At 43.4% G+C, this 23,710-nt stretch overlaps 1 protein-coding gene across 3 annotated transcripts in view; it reads left to right on the plus strand.

Moving 5' to 3' along the window:
* Nucleotides 1-23,710, plus strand: part of AK5 (adenylate kinase 5) — a 241,717-nt gene that overhangs the window by 193,245 nt on the left and 24,762 nt on the right. For all 3 annotated transcript variants that reach the window (XM_066376595.1, XM_066376596.1, XM_066376597.1), the window contains one exon: nucleotides 22,212-22,375. In XM_066376595.1, coding sequence (XP_066232692.1) covers nucleotides 22,212-22,375 — 164 coding nt within the window. The remainder of the gene's footprint in view (nucleotides 1-22,211; nucleotides 22,376-23,710) is intronic.

Genomic DNA, 23,710 nt, shown 5'->3' on the forward strand with positions numbered 1-23,710 from the left:
TCCTAGCATATGGATGTCTTGAGTTTGATCCCCGGTCAGGGCACATAAAAGAAGTAATTGTCTGCTCCTCTCCCCTTCTCTCTCCCTCTTCTTTCTCTTTTCCTCTCCCATAGCCAGTGGCTCATGTGGCTCCTGGTACTGAGGATAGCTCTGTCGGTTCCAATGCAGCAGCCTTGGGCACAAAAAACAGCTCAGTTGATTCAAGCATCAGCCCCAGACAAGGGTTGCAGGGTAGATCCCAGTTGGGACCCATGCAAAGTCTGTCTCACTATCTCCCCTCCCCTCACTTAAAAATAAAATAAAAACTTTTTTTCAAACAAAGAAGGATACAAAGAGTTGAAACAGAACAACTTGCATGAAGTATTTGGAGTAGAATTGGGTGTTTACTTTATACAGGGTAATCAGGGAAGGCTGCCCTGTGGAAGTGTCATTTAGGCAAGAAACTAAAGGAAAATATGGGGCAACTGAGGGATGAATGGGAGGTGTAAGAAAGAAAAATTTCAGTCCCAAAGAACATGTCTTAAACACTGACAATTCTTGAGCCCTAAACCTGAGTTCTATTCCTGATCTAATTGCCTCTAGTTGACCTTAACCTTGGCATCTGGATGGAGTCTTGCCACACTTATTTCACATTCTTTTCCAAAAGTAAAAATATATTATTTCTACTCCTTACTAAAGAGAAACTCATGATCATAATGTCAAAGAAAATTTTCCTTTCCACATAAATGTTACTTGGTTTACTTGGCATCGAGGCCAAGACACAATAAATTATACTTTCTGTTTACTTTTATCCCAAGGGCTAAATTAAAAAGAAGAGAGAGTCTTTAAACTTGATGTGCAAGAATCCAAGGAATGAGCCTATATAATCACATAGAAATCTTCATTTTTAACAATATGGTCTCAAAAAAGCTTCTACAAAGAATATAGCATATTTTGTGGTTGTTGCTACTGTCTCTAACATTAATATTATTTCAGATTTATCCACTGTTTAGCACTCACAGATGAATTTTGAAATATATTTTCAAATGTCACTTCTATCTGTCTAGGATAGCTAAAGATTTCAGCTCACCTGTTTCTAAGTTCTACACCTCTCAGAAGGTCAAATAACAATATAAAAGCTTTGGCACTAGACAAAGCTTGCAACCCCTCAGAGGTCCACAGATCACACTCAGAATCACTGCTCTGAGCACAAGGCTTTTCTTTTATGCAACCAAACTCTTCTGTATGTCAATTTATAGGTCAGTCACTACTCTAGTGAAAAAAGATGTTGGCTTACTGTTTAGGCAGAAGATACAAAGCCACTGTGACATAAGGAAAAATAATCATTCTTCTCTTAAGGTATTTACTAGGGCTCTGCTTGAAAAATTAAGGCCTTCATTCCAAACACTTCCTTGACAGATGGCAGAATGGCATTTTGGGGCTTATTGCAAGTCAATTTGAGCTTGTAAAATACTTGGGATGTCATAGACACGCCCATAGAAGTTTTGATAAATTTTAATAAACAAGAGTTGGTTGGTTTTAATAAAACAAGTACAGTTTTGGGAGATGATATTTTCAAACAACAGCTCGGATAAGGGCCTGATATCCAAAATATACAAAGAACTCATAGGACTCAACAACAAACAATCCAATAAAAAAAAAATGGGAAGATGACATGAACAGACACTTCTCTTAGAAAGAAATTAAAAAAACAAACAAAAAAAAGTACAGTTTTGTCTATATGAGAAGGTTGCTAGATTTTTTTTTCCTAACAGAGAGAGGGACAGATAAGGACAGACAGGAAGGGAGAGAGATGAGAAGCATCAATTCTTCATTGCAGCGCCTTAGTTGTTCATTGATGGCTTTCTCATATGTGCCTTAGCCAGGGGGCTCCAGCAGAATCAGTGACCTCTTGCTCAAACTAGTTACCTTGGGCTCAAGCCAGCGACCACAGGGTCATGTCTATGATCCCACGCTCAAGCCAGTGACCTCACCCTCAAACTGGTGATTTTATGCTCAAGCTGGATGAGCCCATACTCAAGTTGGCCACGTCAGATTTCGAACCTGAGTCCTCTGTGTCCCAATCCAATGTTCTGTCCACTGCGCCACCACCTGGTCAGGAGATATATGTAATTATTGTCTTGGCATCTAGTAGCCTCACTATGAAGCTGTAGTTTTAGCAGAGGCTAGTTTGACATCCTCACTGTTAAGTCATAAGGTAAAATTAATATTCCTAAAGCATTCTTCCCCGTTTCAAAGTATCCATTATTCCCTTTTGTCCACAGAAAGGTCTAGACTCCTTAGACTGGTCTTCATAGCTCTTTCCCTATTAGCCTCAGAGTGTCTTTCTTATTCCACACTGCACCCCAAGTTTTTGACTCCAAACCCACCTGCATCATTATTATATCTCGAACATGTCTTGCTTTTGCCATTCTACTTGACATGTCTTCTCCCCTACTGATGATGCCCTAAGGTGATAGGAAAGGTCCGACTCCCTGGGAAGTCTCTGATCACCAGCCCGCCACCTCTGAACTCCTCCATCCCTTGTGTCTGCATCACTCTCTAGATACCCCATAATTACTAGAACAGCAAATATTTGTTGGAATAATGAATTTTTTAAGAAGCAGTGAGGTCATTTTCCATAACAACTGAAGTAGCAATCAGAGTTCCTGGAGTGGAACTGACAGACAGGCTGCTGTGTAGCTGTTTCTGGCAGGATGGTTCTCAGGTTAATTATGAGCCTCATGAGACACTCCTTGTTCCACGCGGCTGCTACACTCTCACTGAGAACAAGCGACAGCAACTCACCACCACCACCCTAAGCTGGTGCCGTCTCTTGTTTATTTGCGAAATAGCTACAGGTGGAGGTAGGGAATACCTGTCATCTGAGTTGAAAAAGTGTTCCGGGAAAGCAGACCAGAGGTGGGAAGGGTGGACATAGCTGGCCCTTGGAATGTTTTATAAATATTACCTCTTTGTTCATGAAGAAAGCAGCTCAGTAGCTGTTTATAGAGAAATACCTTCCAAAGGACAAATAAGGGATTTCACAGGATAGGGCCTGATGATCAAAAGGATTGAAAAGAGTCCCACGGGCTTTGGTTATTCACACAAGATATAAGAATTGTGACAATATAGAAGACTGAAACTCAATCATTACTGAGAATGAAAAATCATTTAGAAAATAAAAATATTCTCATTATTTCCCACTAACAGACTCCTTTAGTTTTCACAACATTTTCTCCTATGTTTCTCTTCTTTTTCTTTTTTTAAATTTTAATCTCTTGCTCATTATCTATTTTGGCTTCTTTTTCTTTTGTTTGGTCTTCATTGCTTGCCTGTGCTCAAAATGTAACATGACCTGAATTTCCATTAATTCCTCTCCAAAGCCTTGGTAGAAGTGCTTCAATTTGGTAAATCATTTATTTGACTTCACAAATGAGTCTGATACTAATGGCATAATAATGAAGACACCATTCAACGGCCTGAACTTTCAGTGTGTTGGAGACACAGATGGCCATGTGTACCTCGGCCTTGGTGCTGACAAAGTGCTTTGAAGTCGGAAGCTTTAAGAGGCACTGATACAATAGTTCTGTGTTATTCTGTGTATTTTTAACCACCGCACAACTAGTCCTGTTTATTTCCTGAAGGAAAACTGGGACAATGAGAATTTTTGCTCAAAAGTTAATATTTCAGTGCCTGTCATTATTTCATTATAGCTCGATTTTCATTTCATTGTCTTGTTATTAAAGAACTATGAATAAGTCTAATTTTTAGAGTAGTTTCTTGAGTCTCAGGTTGAATTTTTTTGGTGGAGTTGATTCACATATTTGGTTACATTAAAAATTAAAAACGGCCTGACCAGGCGGTGGCGCAGTGGATAGAGCGTTGGACTGGGATGCGGAGAACCCAGGTTCGAGACCCTGAGGTCGCCAGCTTGAACCCAAGGTCGCTGGCTCCAGCAAGGGGTTACTCAGTTTGCTGAAGGCCCGTAGTCAAGGCACATATGAGAGGGTAATCAATGAACAACTAAGGTGTTGCAACGTGCAATGAAAAACTGATGATTGATGCTTCTCATCTCTCTCCGTTCCTGTCTGTCTGTCCCTGTCTGTTCCTCTCTCTGACTCACTCTCTGTCTCTGTAAAAAATAAAAAAATTAAAAAAAAAAAAAAAAATTAATTAATTAAAAACGGCCCTGGCCGGTTGGCTCAGTGGTGGAGTGTCGGCCTGGCATGCAGGGGTCCCGGTTCGATTCCTGGCCAGGGCACACAGGAGAAGCGCCCATCTGCTTCTTCACCCCCCCCTCCTTCCTCTCTGTCTCTCTCTTCCCCTCCCACAGCCAAGGTCCATTGGAGCAAAGATGGCCCAGGCGCTGGGGATGGCTCCTTGGCCTCTGCCCCAGGTGCTAGAGTGGCTCTGGTTGCAACAGAGCGACGCCCTGGAGGGGCAGAGCATCGCCCCCTGGTGGGCAGAGCGTCACCCCTGGTGGGCGTGCCGGGTGGATCCCGGTTGGGCGCATGCAGGAGTCTGTCTGACTGTCTCTCCCCGTTTCCAGCTTCAAAAAAATACAAAAAAAGAAAAAAATAAAAAAAAATAAAAACAATTTTGGGAAAAATGAAAAACAGATTAACCTGACATACTATAATAGAAGTCAAAGTTTATTGAACACTTGACACAGCCAGGCACTATTAAAATTCCTTACACCTTATTTACTGCTTTTGTCGACTCCGTGAGTGTTAACCTCTGTCCTGACTTTTCAAGTAAGGCATCAGGAAGTTAAATAATTCACGAATAAGGGATGGATCGGGGCTGGAAAACTTGGGTTTTCTCATCAGCAACCAATGCTGCTGGTCGTTTTCCTTGAAGGGACAGTTTGCTCTGTTTCTTTTCAGGAAAATGTCTGCCAGGTACGTAACTCTGAAAAACTGTAGTTTATCTGTTAGTTGGTTTTTCAGAAGGTAAAAATGGTGTTCAGATAAAAAACAACCAGTTAAAGCAACTCAATCACACAGCGCTTTCCCAAGAAAACCATGGCACCCACTTTGTGAAGTGCCCTTTGCTCCCATTCTGTCACACAGGGTATTACAGTGAGATGTGCATAACGGTCAGAATAAACTCACCTTTTTTACTGCTGCATCGTGGGCATTCTTAAGCAACAGGGAAGTTTTACTTTTGTTTTGCACTGAGAGTTCACAGTGGTGAAGAATACACGACTGGCAGTCTTGGATACTGCTGCCCTGAGCTCACAACAGTGTTACAGCCACTGCTTCTGCACCATCAGTGAAAAGCAAACACTTCTTAGTGTGCAGTGAAAATGAGGGGCTCCCACAGCCCGTGCACCGCACTCGGAGAATCACCACCCTAGTGTTAATTGGGGCAGGGGAGGAAGGGGTTGAGCAGGTGTGTGGAACCCAGACTAAACATTTAGGAGAGCTTGGAGGAAAAGAGTCCCCTGTGCATTATTTTCACTTGTCCTTTCAAAAGCAAATAGCCTCACAAATGTGAGAAAGGGGTCAGGGAAACCGGGGTGCATCTATTAGAAGCCCTTGTTGCTCTGGGCTCTTGTGGGCCTGGGTAAGTTCTGAACGCTTGGCTGCACCCAGCAGGGGAAGCGATGCCTGCAATGGAAGTCTGGGTGCTTGTCAGAACTGGGCAAAGAGGAGTGAATCGGAGGCCCAGCGGGAGGCTCTAAGTCGGGGGCTGGAAGGAGATGGAAGGGGTCCGCCTCAGGGGCTCAGCAGTCTTGGGGACAGCCAGAACGGGGGAGGGCAGAAAAAACCCTGGAGGTGGAGGGAGAGCCGTGACGTGAACTGAACTTTGAACTTGTGTAAGTCTTCTCAAGCTAATATAACAAAATGCCATAGGTTGAGTGCTTTAAAAACAACAGAAATTTATTTCTCACCATTCTGGAGGCTGGGAAGTGTAAGATCAAAGCACTGACAGGTGCAGTGACTAGGGAAGGCCTGCTTCCTGGTTCATGGACAGCTGTCTTTTGCTGCGTCCTCACATCCTAGAAGAGGTGAGAGAGCTCTCCAGGTCCTCTTGTATAAGGGCACTAATTCCATTCTTGAGGGCCCCACTCTCGACCTAATCACATCCTAAAGGCCTCACCTCCTAACACCATCACTTTGAGCTTTAAGACTTCACATATGACTTGGGAGCAATATTAACATTCAGTCTGTAGCAAAACTTGACTATCAAGGTTATCAGATATTATTGGACTAGACTAAGAAAACCAGGCTAGACTTGATTGAGTTTCCAATATGAAATGAGAACAGGCAGCTCACAAGCTAGGCTGGGTTCACAGAGAGAAATAAGTGTCCATCTGACGTCCCTGCTCTCACGGTGAAGCCATCCCTGCCTTAGACACAGACACATCATTGCCACAGTTCTTTCTCCCTGAAGGGATACAGTTACAAAGGCCCGTTTGGCACTCTCCTGGGCTTACACCTATATTTTAAAAGTCCAGGTTGTTTAGGATCGGAGAGTAAAGGAGAAGAGATATCAGGCCACTTTCCAAAAGAGCCTCAAATGCATTTACAAGCCATAGATGTCTTCCTGATGTTGAAGAAATGCAGGCATTGTGTGGTAACAATGAACTTACTTAATTACATAAACCTTCTTATTGCAAAAAGGCTCTAAGTCGTGTTGAACAAGAACAAGGCCCTGGCCGGTTTGCTCAGTGGTAGAGCGTCAGCCTGGCGTGCGGGAGTCCCAGGTTCGATTCCTGGCCAGGGCACATAGGAGAAGTGCCCATCTGCTTCTCCCCTCTCCCCCTCTCCTTCCTCTCTGTCTCTCTCTTCCCCTCCCACAGCCAGGGCTTCATTGGAGCAAGGTTTGCCCCAGCGCTGGGGATGGCTCCTTGGCCTCTGCCCCAGGCGCTAGAATGGCTCTGATTGTGGCAGAGCATCGCCCCCTGGTGGGCGTGCCAGGTGGATCCCGGTCGGTGCATGCGGGAGTCTGTCTGACTGCCTCCCCGTTTCCCGCTTCAGAAAAATACAAAAAAAAAAAAAAAAAAAAGAACAAAACACTTTCTTCATTTAATCAGACCAAATCAATAAACCTTTATCAAGGCTTTACTATGCATAAAAACTATGAGATTCGCAAGATATTAAACAGTCCTTGGAATACTGCATGACATGCCAGAAGTGGGTTTTTTTAATACTTTTTAAATTATTTCCTCAAAAAAAAAAAAAAAAAAAACAATGTCGCTGAGTTAATTAAGAGTTGTCAGAAGGGCAAATTACTGCTAAAAAGAAAAGAACACAAGGGAGTGAGTTTTACCAGGTAAGGTGAATGGAGCCCTCACACCTTCATACTGCTGGTCCCCCTGCCCATTTGTTGGGATCTGTTTGGAAGCGCCATTAACTCACCAATGGAACCACCTCCTGAAGTTTCAGGAGCTCAGCCTGTTTACTCAGGCAAGGTCACATCTCCAGGCCTAACTCACTGACAGCCTCTTTGGCTCATTCTGAGACCCACTAAAAATGACCAGTGGACACTGGCAGTTACTATAGACTATAGAAGGACACAGCACTAAAGATGAGAGACCACCCAGAACTTTGCATTTGGATCCAAGCTCTGTGGACTCAATCTCTTAGGCTCTCTGAGATCCTTTTAAAATGGAAAAATATTTTATTATACATTTTTAAATGGCAAAATATTTGTTCTCTGTTCACCCTAAGTGTGAGTAGCCAATGAGCTGACACATTGCTAACTGTTCTCTTAATTGGAAACACGTACAACAGAGACAAAGCCCCAAGGAAGTGAACTGAGAAGACAATTAAGTCAAAGCCTCCATCCTGTAACACAAAAATATTTATATTAATTACTTCATAACAATATTGAAACTAATGTATACTGGTGACTTACTATGTTTCATATACTGTGCTGTCTTTATCTTATTTAATCCTCACACCAATCATCACCACTCATTTTCTTGCCCATTTTACAGATGAAGAAATAGAGGCTCAGGCAGATTTTAAGTGACTTTCCCAAAGTTTCACAGTGAATAAGTGCCAGAGCAGGTGGGTGGGTGGATGGGTGGGTGGGTGGGTGGATGGATGGATGGATGGATGGATGGATGGATGGATGAATGGATTGGAATGTAACATGATGAGAACTCAGATAAGATTACGATCCCCGTTTTCTAAGCTCGGTGGTGGTACATAAGCACCCATTGTCAGAAATAAGGAAATATTTTATTACTCTTTTAGGTGGCTTCTCCAGAGTTGCCTCATATCCTAAAATAGCTGCTGGTGTTCCAGCCATTATGTCCTAAGTCTATTAAACAGAAAAGAGGAAATGGAAGAGAAGAATATCCTTGTTCCTTTCAGGTCATTTCCTGGACATTATACTCACCATTTCTGCTTCTATCCCATTGGTCACAGGACACTTTTATCTGTAAGAGAGGCTAGTAAATGTATATATCCCAAATAGCCAGGTGTCCCTTTAAAAACCATGATGTTTCATTTTTTAGAATGAAAGAGAACATAGAAATTGTGTTTCTACTGCAGATTCTAATGCAGGCCTACTTCTGGCAGCAGAGAAAATGGGTTTGACTTTTTTCTTTTTTAAGTTTTTGGTTTTAATCATCCTTGGTAAGATTGAGCTTACCAAAATAATAGATGAAAGATACTCTTCTGTGGAGCTACCACCAGTGTCCATGGCAGCAGGAGAATTAAGCTGGGCCTCTAAGAGGTCTACAGTCCAGTCGCAAAGACAGGACAGTAGCCAGGCAAGTGGACAGAGGCTGCCGCCCTACTCTCGGAGTTCTTCTTCAGGAGCTTCCCAGTCGTGCCTCTTGGGCTACCCACCAAAGCCCCAAGAATGCCACCCCTTCTCTCTCATTCCACACTGTCAGTGAGCGTGGAAGGGACTGCCCTAGCTGAGCCCCAGGGGATTGCACTGGCTGTATCTCCTGCCCCCCCTGAAGATGAGGTGAGGTCTTTCTGTTGGAGCTACTGTCTTTCAGGTCTTTCTAAGACTCGGTCAAAACTACATTTTTTGTCAAAATGATATCATGCAACTTTGAATCTATTCTTTGCACTTAACATAATGCCTCAGACATCTTTCCAAAACTGCAAAACTGAATATTCTATGTAATTGTCAAAAAATTTTGGTAATTAAACTGAAATACTCAAATCATAAGTGTTTACCTTGATGAATTTTCACTAAGTGGACATACCCATCCTCCTACCATGCAGAAGCTATGAACACAACCAGCATCCCAGAAGGCTCCTTTCGGCCCCCTCCGATTCATTGCCGCCTGCAAAGAATGCCACAGATATTTGTTGACTTTATATAAATGGAATCATACTGTATGTATTCATTTGTATGTGTCTTCTTTGAATGCATCATTTAAATGACTGCATACTATTTCTTTGTCTTGCTATATTATAATTTATTCAGTTTATTTCAATTGTGGTACATTTCCCTCTGATTTTTTGCTTTCATTAATAAAGCTGTCATGAATATATATAACCAAACAGTAATTTTCCCCCTTAGGATAAATTCATTAATGTGGGAACCTTTAAGAATTTTTAATTTATATGACCAATTGCCCTTCAGAAAGGTGGTACCAATTTTATATTCTTTTTTTTTTTTTTTTTTTACAGAGACAGAGAGTGAGTCAGAGAGAGGGATAGACAGGGACAGACAGGAACGGAGAGAGATGAGAAGCATCAATCATTAGTTTTTCATTGCGCGTTGCAACACTTTAGTTGTTCATTGATTGCTTTCTCATATGTGCCATGACTGCGGGCCTTCAGCAGACTCAGTAACCCCTTGCTGGAGCCAGCGACCTTGGGTTCAAGCTGGTGGGCTTTTTGCTCAAACCAGATGAGCCCGTGCTCAAGCTGGCGACCTCGGGGTCTCGAACCTGGGTCCTCTGCATCCCAGTCCGATGCTCTATCCACTGCGCCACCGCCTGGTCAGGCCCAATTTTATATTCTCATCATAGCATAGAAAACTTTCAGTTTTTGTGGTGTGGGCCAAAACTGAACATAAAACGCCAGATATAATCCAACTAACACTCACCAATATGCCCCTGCCTGTCTTAAATATCCTCACTTCCATTAACAGTACAAAAATAGATTGCAAACACAAATATTCTCCAAGTTCTCTGACAAAAAACAAAACAAAGACTGGTAGGGCTGAGAATGACCTTGGAATTTATCAAGGCCCACAAGCTTATTTTCAGATGAGAATAAAGAAACCTAAAGAAGAGAAATATCAGAGCAGACTGATTCCCAGTGAAAACCAAACCAGAAAATGACGTGTAGAGAAAAGGCTGCAGAGAAACAGAAATGCATTTTTGGCAGTTACCCCGGGGTCATGAGAATTTTTTTTTCTTTTTACTTTTCTGAATTATCTATATCTTCAGTAGGAACATGTATTTCTTTCACAGGTGAGGAAAACTATTTTCTATAATAGAAGGAAAAATAGAAGGGAGAGACTAAGTTTATAAATTGCCAATTATCTTCATTTAATGCATGCCTGCGGTCACAGGAGAAGGCGCTACAAAAAAGGAAATAAAGTGGCTTCGTAAGTTTAAGAAGAATTTGGAAAAGACAATGAAGTCTAAGAATTCAGAGACCAAAACAAGCAGAGTGAGATGAAGTAACTTTTAGGAGTCTCCAGTTTATAAGCTGGGTGAGTTGTGTGAAACAGGCCCTGGAGACCACTGGGTGAAGAAACCAAAAGCAGTTTTTGGTTTTTTAGTGGTGTTTCCTCATGAGGAGCTTGGAAATCCTGTCTCTGTCTGTCTCTGTCAGAGGTAGGGTTAGGATGGAGGTGGGATAAGATGGAGATGGAGTAAGAATGGAGATGGGGTTAGGATGGAGATGAGGTTAAGATGGAGGTGAGGTCGGATGGAAGTGAAGTTAGAATGGAGATGAGATAGGGTGGATACAGGCTTAGGATGGAGATGGAGGTGTGTTAGGATGGAGGTGAGGTAGGATGGAGGTGAGGTAGGATGGATACAAGCTTAGGGTGGAGATGGAGGTGGGTTAGGATGGAGATGAGATAGGGTGGATACAGGCTTAGGATGGAGATGGAGGTGTGTTAGGATGGAGGTGAGGTAGGATGGAGGTGAGGTAGGATGGATACAAGCTTAGGGTGGAGATGGAGGTGGGTTAGGATGGAGATGAGATAGGGTGGATACAGGCTTAGGATGGAGATGGAGGTGTGTTAGGATGGAGGTGAGGTAGGATGGAGATGAGGTAGGATGGATACAGGCTTAGGATGGAGATGGAGGTGGGTTAGGATGGAGGTGAGGTAGGATGGATACAGGCTTAGGGTGGAGATGGAGGTGGTCTAGGATGGAGATGATATAGGGTGGAGATGGGGTAGGATGGAGACGGGTAGGAGAGATGGGGTTAGGATGAAGGTGAGGTTACGGTGCTATGGACTACAGGAGTTCACCTAGCAGCAGGGGCAGAAATGTTTAGGAATCACCACCATGGTCCCTGACCTTTTCTTTTACCCATGATCTGATCCTTCTTTGTCTTATATCCTGTTGATATGAGAGTTAAGAGTCATGGAATCCAATTTCAGAGCCTTATCTTGATTAGACATTTTACATCTCTCTTTGCTTGTGGTGGGTACAAAATCATAGACTGTTAGAGGTATCAAAGCAGAGATGAAATCATGTCGCTAAAGTCTCAAGGCTAATAAGTGGTGGGGCCTCATAGGGTTACCAGATTTAACAAATAAAAATACAGGATACCTATTTCAGTTTGAATTTTAGATAAACAATGATAGTATTAGTGCAAGTATATCAGTATTGAACTGAGTGCCCTGTATTTCATGGGGCAACCCCATGGCGCCACAAGGAAGCCCCGCCCCCGGTTGACTGAAGACTATGTCATGCATTTCCGAACAGGTCTGTCTGATTTCCTTCCATGAGAAGCTCTAGCGCTCAGCCATTACCAAGGCATAGTGGGCCCTTAGGCATGGTTTTTCCATCTGCATAATAGGTTACAAATCTCACCTACTTCAAATAGTTGTAAGGATTAAATGAATTATTAAAATAAGAGACATAGAGAAGATACTAATTAGATCAAATATCAAGTCAAAAGCATTGGGAACCAGATGCCTTTATCTGAACAGTCTTCAATGACATCTCAAACATGTGTGTCTCTGAACCATTCCATTGGTTCCAAATAGGTCAGTTTCCCTGCTATCCTCTCAGGCTTGATGCAGAAAAAACAGAAAGTTCCTTTCATCTGTAAGAGAGAAGATGGCCCTGCTATTGATGAGGCAATGAGGATTTTTATTAACCATTATGACAAGCTATTCGTTCTTGATAGAACCATTATCCCAGCATTATTACATTGTAAATATTAAATATCAACAAAGACTCCCTGCAGTGACCTTTGGGAGTTCACAGTAAATTTCATTCCTTAGATTATCTATTTTAGAAGTTCCAAATTCAGCTAATCATCAGACTCAGCAGGGGAATTTTCTTAAAGATCATATTTTTTATTTTGAAAGGATTTCAAACATTCAGCAAAGCTGAAAGAATTTTATAATGAACACTATATAGCCACCACCTAACTTGCTTTATCACGTGTCTCTCCTTCCACCCACCCATCATGCAGCTTTTTTCCCAGCACATTTCAAAGTAAAATACAGAGATCTGTATATTTTCCCCTGGTGAACTTTCTAAAACAGTAAATCCCCAGGCTTCAACCCCAGAGGTTCACACATTGACTGATTCAAGACAGTTTTTAATACCTCAGGTGATTCTGATACACAGTCAGTTTGAGGAGAGTCTCAGTCAGAAGAAGCTAAGTTATATTGTAGTAACAAATGAACCTTCCTAAAGCTCTGTCATGGAGAAGAACAAAGATGTTTGTTCTTCCTTTTCCTCTTCTTCCTCCTTTTCTTGTTCTTCTTCTGGATTAATGCTGCATGTTTATCAATCGTGAACTGGGCTTCACTCTGGTAACCGTGCTGATTGGCTCCCTACTGTCTAAAACATTGCCAGAACCATGGCAAAGAGAAAAGAGACATGGAAAACCTTGTACTGCCTAAAAAACAAAACAAAAAATACCTCTGCCTAAATATGATACATATCTAGTCTACCTCTGCCCACATTTCATTAGCCAAAGCAAGTCACTTGGAAACTCAAGTTCAAAAAGGTGGGGATGAATAATCTTTCCTCAGGGAGAAGCACTGTGGAAGGGAAGCTGGAATGTTTATGAAGAATATTACAAAATAACACAACAAGCCCAAGATTCTTCGATTCATAGACAAGGAAGCTAGCATCCGAGATAAAGTGACTTTCTTAAGATCACTCAGCTTGTCCAACGCGGGAACGATCCAGAAACAGTCTCCTAATTTCCAATGGCGTGTATAGAACCACCTCCCTCAAGCTCCCACTTTGTCCACCATTCATTCATTCATTCATTCATTGATCTAACAACTATCGAGTGCCTACTGTACACCAGGTATTGACAAATAAGGCACAGTCCCTGCCATCCATAAGTTTCTGGTCCCATATAAAGTTCTCTTACTGAACCAGTGGTGGGACTCAGCAGGTTCACACTGGTTCGACAGAACCAATACCTAATTTTTTGTTGAGTTCAGCGTACTGGTTATTAAAATGGCACTTGGAATCAGGGTTCTAAGGTGGGCACCTGGGCAGCCGCCCAATGTGGAAATCACAAATTTACACCCCTTACTCTTTTTAACATTCGTCTGCGCAACAGTGTATTCTAAGTGCCCGTACTAATGTTCATTCTGTCCATAGGTGCAAATAATTGCAAGTGAGGGTGCCAATCAAGAAGCAATATGGAGAAACCTTAAGTAACAGTTTATTTATTTATTTTAAAATTCTTTCTTATAACAATCTAGTTTTGTGTACCTCTTTTATTGTTCTTATTTAAGTATTAAATGCATGAAATAATAAACTACCTTTCAGTATATCAGGGTTTTTTTATATTGATACTTAAAACGGTTATTAGGGCAGAAACTGGTTGTTGAATGATTTGAATCCCACCAGTGCGTAGAACCTTCAACTGACCCTATCAGTTGGCCTGTTTCATCCTAGCACCAAATAACCTGAAGCAGCAGTACATTTCAGACTAATAGAGATGCTGTCTGAGGACAAAGATCTATTTTTCTTAATTGTTTCCGGTCAGAGGAAGTCAATTCCTAGCAACAGCCTGCTGAAACTGGGCATGGTGACACAGCTCATCCCAGACCCAGAATGTTTACAGACTGACTCACAGGCCCACAGTAGTTGAGGGTCATTCCTAGGGCACAATCAGCTCATGATCTGAGGGCGTAACAGCTTTTCTCTGAGGGAATCATCAAATCATAAAAACCTGAACCCATCCTCGGCCCTATTTTCATTCAGAGAGAAAGAAATGTTTCAAGAGTTAGAAATCTGGTAGATTTTTTAAAACAACTCTGAGGATTATCTAAAAATAGGATTTTTTGATTTGCAAAAATATTTGATACCTTCACAAGTGAAGACTATCCATCCTTAGAGATGTTAAATGGTACGACAGAATAAAAATGCTGTGTCTAATCTTTGTAGAAGCACGGAGCATTAGAGCTGGGAGGACGGTTCAGCTTCACCACCACTAGCTGCCTTATTTAACATAATAATCACGATGCTCATTGAATATCACACTATGTCAGCTACTGTTCCAAGCAATTTACCTGTATTGCCTCATTTTGTCTCTACAACTAATAGACATTATGATTATTTCTATTTTGTAATTGAAGAGATTGAAGCTCAAGGAGGATAAGTACTTTGATCAAAATCATGCAACCAGCTGGTCTGAGATGTGAACCTAGAACTTGAGTCCTTCGGCCAGTGTTCTTTTTATGTAAAAGGCAGTAAGAGTTGTCACTTTTGTGGAGCCACATAACTCCTAGACATTGGTCCTATTTAACAATTGTCTGGGACACTATGCAAGGTTCTGTGGGGACTCCAGCGTAAGGCTGTTTCTACTCTGTGAGCCTCACCCTGAAAAGGTGGGAAGAGATTGCAGGTAAACTGTGTGTCCCAGAAGATGTTTATCAGTGGTATAAATGCTACTAAAGAGTCAAAGATAGTAAAGATTAGAAGAAGGTCATTAAATAATATGACAATAATGCAAATACAGTTGAACTTTAAAAAATCAATTTTAGAGAGTGATGAGGGTAAGAGGTAGGCTTGCAAGAGTAAAAAGAGTCAACAACAAAAGGAAGTAGTTTGCAACAATAAAAGGAAGAAATGGAAACAGGCAGTTTTAGGCTGTAGGGGAAAAGAGGAAAGACTTATAGTCCTTACAGGACAACTAGAGCAGTGGCCCCCAACCCCTGGGCCGCGGACTGGTACCGGTCCATGGGCCATTTGGTACCGGTCCACAGAGAAAGAATAAGTAACTTACATTATTTCCGTTTTATTTATATTTAAGTCTGAGCGATGTTTTATTTTTTTTAAATGACCAGATTCTCTCTGTTACATCCAAGACTCACTCTTGACGCTTGTCTCGGTCACGTGATACATTTATCCGTCCCACCCTAAAGGCCGGTCTGTGAAAATATTTTCTGACATTAAACCGGTCCGTGGCCCAAAAAAGGTTGGGGACCACTGAAGTAGAGGATGCAGACAATGGTGGCAATATTTTTATTTGTATTTGGGAGAAACAAGTATGTTGACATACAGAAGAGAGACAAGGTGGTGCCAACTGAGAGGAACAAATGTAATGTGCACAAGAAAGAGAGGGTGAGGAGTTTGGAGCAGGCAGGAGGAGAGGGCTCATTCATCAGTAAATTATTTTTTCAGCCACTGTTACAAAGTTTCTACTGTGTTTTAGTCGCTGTGTTTGAGCACCATGGTGAGCAAAACATACCCCTATACTATATACTTGTTGACCATAGAGTCTAATATAGCAAGTAGACTTTAAGCAAATTATATGCACACACATAATTATTTATACATATATATTTATTATATATAATATGTAGTTATTTTATACTATATTTAGTTATTATATATTATATATAGTTATTATACATTATATATAGTTATTATACACTGTGAAAAGTGCTATGAAGGAAAATGTTACAAAAGCCAAAGCGGAGAAGTGAGCTTTAGGCTAGCTAAATACGTAGTCGTGTAAAGTCTTCCAAATAGGAGCAAGAAGGGACAGGAGAAACATACATATTGAAAATGTTGAGGAAAGAGACAATCTTCACCTTCTTAGTGAATAAGAAGACTGGAAATGTGTAAGAGAGAAATAGCCTGACTAGTGGTGGCACAGTGGATAGAGCATCAACCTGGGACGTTCAGGTCCCGGGGTCAGAATCCCGAGGTCACTGGCTTGAGCGTGGAATCCTCAGTGTGATCCATGGTAGCTGGCTTGAGCTCAAGGTCACTGGCTCAGCTGGAGCTCTCCGGTCAAAGAATGTATGAGAAGCAATCGATGAACAACTAAGGTGCCGCAACTATGAGTTGATGCTTCTCATCTCTCTCCCTTCCTGTCTTTCTCTCTCTTTCTCTCACTAAAAAAAAAAAAAAAAAAAAAAAAAAAATTAATATAAAATTTAAAAAAGAGTGAGAGGAATAAGACTATGTTTAAGGATTTGAGGACAATGAGGAAATATATTAGAATCCATATGTGGACATTACAATTTGGTATCAGCAAGAGGAATATAATGGCCAAGAAGCATTAAAAGCTATTATGAAATTAGATTGTATGTTCCAGTTAGCTTGGTTTTCTGACTTTCTCAAGGAATTCTTAGCTCACTTCTGTTCCTGTGACTTCCTTTCCTGAGTCCAGCCAGCCCAGCCTAAATTCACTCCTGTTGCTGCGATCTGGCCTCCCCTGTCTTAAACCCTTACTTAGTTTCACTGTCCCCAGTGTTTATAAACGTACCTGCAAATTTACCTGGAGTCCTGTTGTGAAATCTTTCCTGCATGAATTTAATAATCTACATATTCCAGACTGTGCGGGGGTGGGGGAGACCCCTCGTCCCAGTCCCTCCCCAGCGACACCACATCGCATGCCTCTCCTCCCGCCGTTCTCCGCAGGACTGTTGTGCTCCTCGGCCCTCCACTGAATGTACCAAGCTCAGCCTTCTTCCGTTCTTTTCCTCATTTCCCCTGTGTTGCCAAAAGTACTTGTGCATGCTCATGCTCATCGACCACCCTTTCCTGCCTGGGTGAGGAGTCTCCCCCAGGGCTCCTGCAGTGGTGTTGACAGGCAGAATCACAGCCCCGTCACGCTTCTGGGACCCTGGGTTCCCTGTCATCCTTCCTTTAGCAGGTGAATTCTCTGATGCAAAGATAAAGCCTCTAAGTCTCTTTATTCCGCTGTTAGCACAGTGTCTGACCTGTACTAGCTGCCCAACAGATATTTGTCAAATGAAGAGCTGTATACATAGGCTCAAACTTAATTCCAGGTCACAGCCTACAGTTAATAAGATACAATAAAATGCCAACAAAGGGCATTATAGCCTGATCTTTGCCATTATTATTTAAAATCATTTATTTATTTATTTAAAGACTAGGAGGCAGAAAACAGACTTCCACATGTGCCACCACCAGGATCCACCCAGCAAGCCCCCTACTGGGCGATGCTCTGTCCATCTGGGACATTGCTTTGTTGCTCAGCAACTGAGCTATTTTAGCACCATCCTCAGGCCTGTGGCCAACTTGCTTGAACCAATCGAGCCATAGCTGTGGGAGCAGAAGAGAGAGAAAGAAGAAGGGGAAGGGTGGAGAAGAAGATGGTTGCTTCTCCTGTGTGCCCTGACCGAGAATTGAACCTGAGACTTCCACAAGCTGGGCTGACGTTCTACCACTGAGCCAAGCAGCCAGGGCCTTAAAATCTTTAAAAATAAAATTATATCAGAAACTTACATACATGCATTTGTTTGCATTGGGGGTTAGCTAATTACCTACCTGACATGGTTATTTGTTGGGGCTTCTGAGCACAGAATATGCCGTAATACCAGTCTTGCCCCGTCCTCCTCTTTACCCTGAGGCCAAGCACCCTGCAACATTTGCTTGCAGGGCCCAGCTAATGAATCCAGGAGGCATCTCTTAAGAGAGGATTACTCCAGTAAATAAAAAGCACCCTGGAAACCCCTGCCCAGATAGCCTGGTTGATTGGAGCTTTGTCCCAAAGTGCAGAGGTTGCTGGTTCGATCCCCAGTCAGGGCACATACAGGAGCTCGATATTCCTGCTTTTCTCTAAATAAATAAATAAAATTAAAATAAATTAAAATAAACAAAGCACTCTGGAAACAGTGGCTGAGGTGAGCACGCTGAGTGATGCAGCTGGTTTCAGTTCTGCCTCAAAGAGCATGCTTGAGTGAGAACACAGACATGGGCCCCGGGCTGGGCATGCCTCCTACAGCTGCTCTTCCCTCTCCTTCTTCCTCCCTTCCTCACTTCCATCCTTCCTTCTTTTCTTCCTTCCATCCTTCATTTCTTCCTTCCTTCCATCCTCCCTCCCTCCCTCCCTCCCTCCCTCCCTCCCTCCCTCCCTCCCTCCCTTCCTTCCTTCCTTCCTTCCCTCCTCTCTTTCTTCCCTCCTCTCTTTCTTCCTTCTTTTCTTCTCCCCTTCCTTCCCTCCTTCTTTCCTTCACCACTTCCTTCCTCCCTCCCTCCCTCCCTCCCTCCCTCCTTCCTTCTTTCCTTCCTTCCTTTCTTCTTTCTTTCCTTCTATCCTTCTTCTCTTTCTTTCTTTCCTCCTCCCTCCCTCCCTCCCTCCCTCCCTCCCTCCCTCCCTTCCTTCCCTTTTCCTCTACTCCGTCCCGTCCTTTCCCCTTTCCATTGAGTGCTGTGGGAACTGTAGGGGGAGACAGTACACCAAGCTGTGAAATGGGGGTTCACAGTATTTTCACTCTCACAATATACCACCTTTGGCCTTACAGGAAACAAAATTTAAATCACACTGAAGGTTAAGAACAAAGATTTTTTTTCTTTTTTTTTTCTTTGTTGCTTGCTTTTGGGAGTGTTGACAGACCCCTTTAAAACAGACTCTCATTTTCCAGACTCTCTTTGTGAATCACACCATGAGGTATTGAGTATAGGTTTGCTCTGAGGGTTTACGCCTTAAGTAATGATAACTTAAAAATCAGTGAGATGACATAAATGTGACAGCCCCTCATCTGCTATCAATCATCTTGTCACTAGAGAACACAACCCACTCATTCTCATATGTGGCACCTCAAAAGAGGTTTTTTTTTATGCAGCATATTATCCTGGAGGGATATCAAGGCCCCCTTGATTTTATTTAAAAGTCGTAAGTTAAGACCTAGAAGACATGCGAGTGACAGAATATAAAAACTCATATTCCCACTGGCAGCTGTTGGGCCTTCGCTGCAATGATAAAAATCACTTTGTTCTCCAGTTTGGAGCTATGGGAAGAATCAAGGCATTGTGCTGATCACTTAGAATTCCACTGTGCCTGCACCATTTGGCCAAAGCATGCAAGGAATTTGCAGCTGTTGCTGCCACAGAAGCTTTCCAACAGGGCAGCGCTGCTGTTTCACACAGCTGCTGTTCATTTCAACCGAAGATTTTTAATTGCCTTTATGTCGAGATTTATTAACTAACATTTTAGAGGAACAGAACCTATAACAGTAGTATTAGTAGGATGCCGAAGGAAAAACACTCATTGGAACACGGCATTTTGGCCTTGTCAACCGAGTCTGAGAATATCTTTTCCACATGACTGGCTTCCAGCCATCCTAGGACAAGAGTTTCTAGGTAAATCCCGTCCCAGGAGCCCTGGTGGCCTCTGCAGGAGCTCACCCCTTGCTCCCCGTGCTCACTTATCCGGAAGCACCTCTTCCCTGAGTGGCCTTCTCTGACTCCCACACTCTTCGTTTCTGTTATCTCAGCAGACGGGCGCCAGAGTACTTGGGGCAAATGTAGCATTAGCTGGCCATCGCCTGCTCCTTCGAAGTAGCCTGAATTATTTTGGAGAGCTCTGTAACTGCTGTTTCCCTGTGACATCCAGCCCATCCGTGACAACACGGGAGGGGTCCGAACCTTCTGCACTTGGCAGAGAGCACCTGTGTGGATGAACAGAAGGAGAAAATGGGGGCCTTTTGTTTGTTTTCTGCTAAGGCAAAGGAGAGGGAATGAGAGGCCCTTCTACTAATGAGAAACAACAACTCATGTTGCTCCTCAAGAGGGAAGTTGCCCAGTATCCCCAGAGAGGAGCTTTGAATATGAAGAGAGGCAAGCCATGGAAGTTGGAGAGTAAGTCACACACCCTCACTACCATGCTAAAATCTCAGTCATGCGTTACGTTTTAATGTTCGGTATTCCCTTTAACAGGAAGACCTCGATTCAGCAGGTATTCATGGAGCACCTACTGTGTGCAGGGTGCTGTGCTAGTGAGGGACCTGGAGACCACGTGTCAGACAGGAGAGGGCACCCACTCCAACAGAGGCGAGGGCGAGAGGTCTGATTTATGGCAGGAGCGGTGAAGAGGAGGAAGGGCCTTCCAGGCTGTGGACTTTGAGGAGCAAGAGCATAGTGGCCTGGAAAAGCGTGTTGTATTGAAGGGACAGTGTGTGGATGGACATGACAGTGTTGGACAAGGATGAGAAATGAAAAAAAAAAAAAAGGTTGGAGAGGCTCCATGCAGCTAGATTCTGGCAGGTGGAATGCCCTGCAGAGGAGGTTGATTCTGTTCTGTGAGGAATAGGAAGCCATTACTAGCTGGGAAGTGGCGTGCTTCTCAGGCAAATCACCCGCTGGCAGGTCTGCCGGACTCCAGACAAAGCTGCTCCCACCCCCACAGAGAAGCGACGAGCATGAGGACCTGCACTGTGGTATGGAGGGGAAGCGGGAAGGGGACACCAGAGTCCGGCCTTCGACTCCCAGACTTGCTCCTCGCCAGCCTGAGGCAGTTGAGCTGGCTTCTCTGGGTTCTTGCTTCCCCATCTGTCATGGGGATATGAAGAGTGCCTGATTCTTAAGACTATTTTAAATTAATGCACATAAAACGCTTAGAGCACTGGTGCAGAAAGGTCTTGGCTATTATTGTTTTCAGATATAAAATCTTACAACTTAGCAACTAATTGAAGTTGGGGAAGCAAGGAAAAAGAGGTATAATGCTCATCAAAAGAATATGGCAGATATCAGAATTGATAATAACCAGAAAACAGCAGAAAATTATATTGAGGGGCATGACAAAATAACTTTACTAAAGTGTCAAGAAAATGCAAAAGAACTGTTCCATATCGAAGGAGGCCAGAAGGACATTACAACTGAAGGTTCACACAATTTAGATCCTAATCCGCCTGACCATGTGGTGGTGCAGTGGATAGAACATCGAACTGGTAAGCAGAGGACCCAGGTTCGAATCCCCAAGGTCGCTGGCTTGAGCACGGGCTCACCAGCTTGAGCCCAAAGGTCACTGGCTTGAAGCCCAAGGTTGCTGGCTTAAACAGGGGTCACTCACTCTGCTGGAACCCCCCGGTCAAGGCACATAGGAGAAAACAATCAGTGAACAACTAATGTGCCGCAATGAAGAACTGAAGCTTCTCATCTCTCTCCCTTCCTGCCTATCTGTCCCTCTCTGTCTCTCTCGCTTAAAAAAAAAAAAAGAAGAACCTGATTCATTGGCTTTAAGGGCTTTAAGTTGAGACAATTCATTGAAATTTGAATGGAATCTGAAGATGCAGTTATGTAGAAGCATGTGGTTGGTTCCTTTCTCAAAGGAAATGACACCAGGTGTTCACTAGTGATGAGGCATCAGGTTGGCAACTTATTCTCAATTGTTTCAAAGTTTTTCTACTCTACTTACAAGTCTTCTGTAACTTTGTGATTGTTTGAAAAGGAAAGCAATTTATTTAAAAAAAATTAAGAGCTAGCATTTCTTGAGCATTCACTCTTTATTAGGCACTACGGTCAGTGCTTTACAGCTGAGCAGATGCAGTGCCTTGTATCTCTACCACCAAGGAGCCCTGCATCCCTCCCCTGAGACCTTGTAGCAGCCTGAACTCCTCCCTACTAGACCAGCTATAGTAACTGCTTGTCGTTGATCCATAACGCCTGCCCCCTCCATGGAAACCAAGCTCTTTGAGGGTAAGGACTGTAACCCATTCTCCATTCTATCCACGTCTCCCAACACAGCTCCTGGTAAATCCTAAGTGCTGCATACCTGCTCAGTGAATGAAGCAGAGGCTTGCCCACCGTGGTGAATGGAGTCAAAAATGAGGCACCAGATTTGGGGTGCATGTCCATTGCATGACTTCTTTTCCAGGTGGCCCAGGCTCTGGCAAAGGCACACAGTGTGAAAAGCTGGCAGAAAAATACGGATTCACACATATCTCGACCGGTGAGCTCCTGCGTAATGAGCTGTCCTCAGAGTCTGAAAGAAGCAAACTGATCAGAGATGTCATGGAACGCGGAGACCCGGTGCCTTCAGTAAGCAGTCCACTGCTGGCTGGTGGGGGGCGGTTTGGTGTGTTGCATTTCATCTAAGCTGCTGGAACAAAGAAACCCAAGAGGAAAATAGCTGTATTTTATTTCTCGTATGAAGCAGTCCAGGGGCAGGCGGGAGGTCCATGTTGACTGGGCTTAGGTTCCTCTGTCTCACTGCCCTGACAGCCCATTGCATATCTCACCCCAAAACTTTACAATTAAAATCTTTAAAGCGGAGATGAGCCTGATACAAGAGAGCCTAGAATTACAATCCTCTGTAAGAAACAAAGTTTCTATTATTTGGGGAGCTATGATAGCATTGTCTTGAAATTCGGTATCTTCCTTGTATAGTGGAAGTAAAGAATATGGATCTTTTTACATATCTTTTTCTATAATCTTTTTTTGTTTTCAAGTCACCATCTGTCTTTGAGAAACTGAATGTCATGAGTTTCAAAAATATTCATTCCTGCCCTGGCCGGTTGGCTCAGCAGTAGAGCATCCACCCAGTGTGTGGAAGTCCCGGGTTCGGTTCCCGGCCAGGGCACACAGGAGAAGCATCCATCTGCTTCTCCACTCTTCCCCCTCTCCTTTCTCTCTCTGTCTTCCCCTCCTGCATACAAGGCTCCACTGGAGCAAAGTTGCCTCAGGTGCTGAGGCTGGCTCCATGGCTTCCGCCTCAGGTGCTAGAATGGCTCCAGTTACAGCGGAGCAACACCCCAAATGGCCCAAGCATCGCCCCCTGGTGGGTATGCCAGGTGGATCCTTGTTGAACAAACGCAGAAGTCTGTCTGTCTGTGCCACACAACCCTGCCCCACCCCCGCTCTTACTCCAGTGGGGGGGGGGGAGGACAGAAGAAGAAAAAAATTTTATTTCTGCCACCCTAAGTCCCCGGGCCTGTAAATGGCGCTTGTACAATGCAGTACTAGTAGCTAACAGAGCTTACTGCTTCCTCCCTAACTAGCTGCGGTCTGTTTCCCACCTGGAAAACAGGATGGCCCTCATGAAATAAAACAAACCATTGCAATTGCCTCTTACCTGGCTTCCTTGTGGCCACTCTCTTCTCCCTATAGTTCACTCTTTTCACAGCAGACAGAACGATTTCTTGAAAGTGTTTATCAAACTGTGTTATTCCCTTCCCCAGAATCTTCCTACTACACTTCAGATGAAATTTAGAGTCCTTCCTGAGACTCTGGCCTCCAGCTACCTCTCCAGCACTATTGCCCACCATTCACCTTGCTCACACCTGCTCAGCCACTGTCCTCCTCATTGTTCCTCACCCAGGCCAGTCTGTTCCTGCCTCAGGACCTTTGTACTTACTATTTCCTCAGCCTGTATGC

The sequence above is a fragment of the Saccopteryx leptura genome, chromosome 3 (assembly GCF_036850995.1).
Source record: "Saccopteryx leptura isolate mSacLep1 chromosome 3, mSacLep1_pri_phased_curated, whole genome shotgun sequence".
NCBI classification, from domain to species: domain Eukaryota; kingdom Metazoa; phylum Chordata; class Mammalia; order Chiroptera; family Emballonuridae; genus Saccopteryx; species Saccopteryx leptura.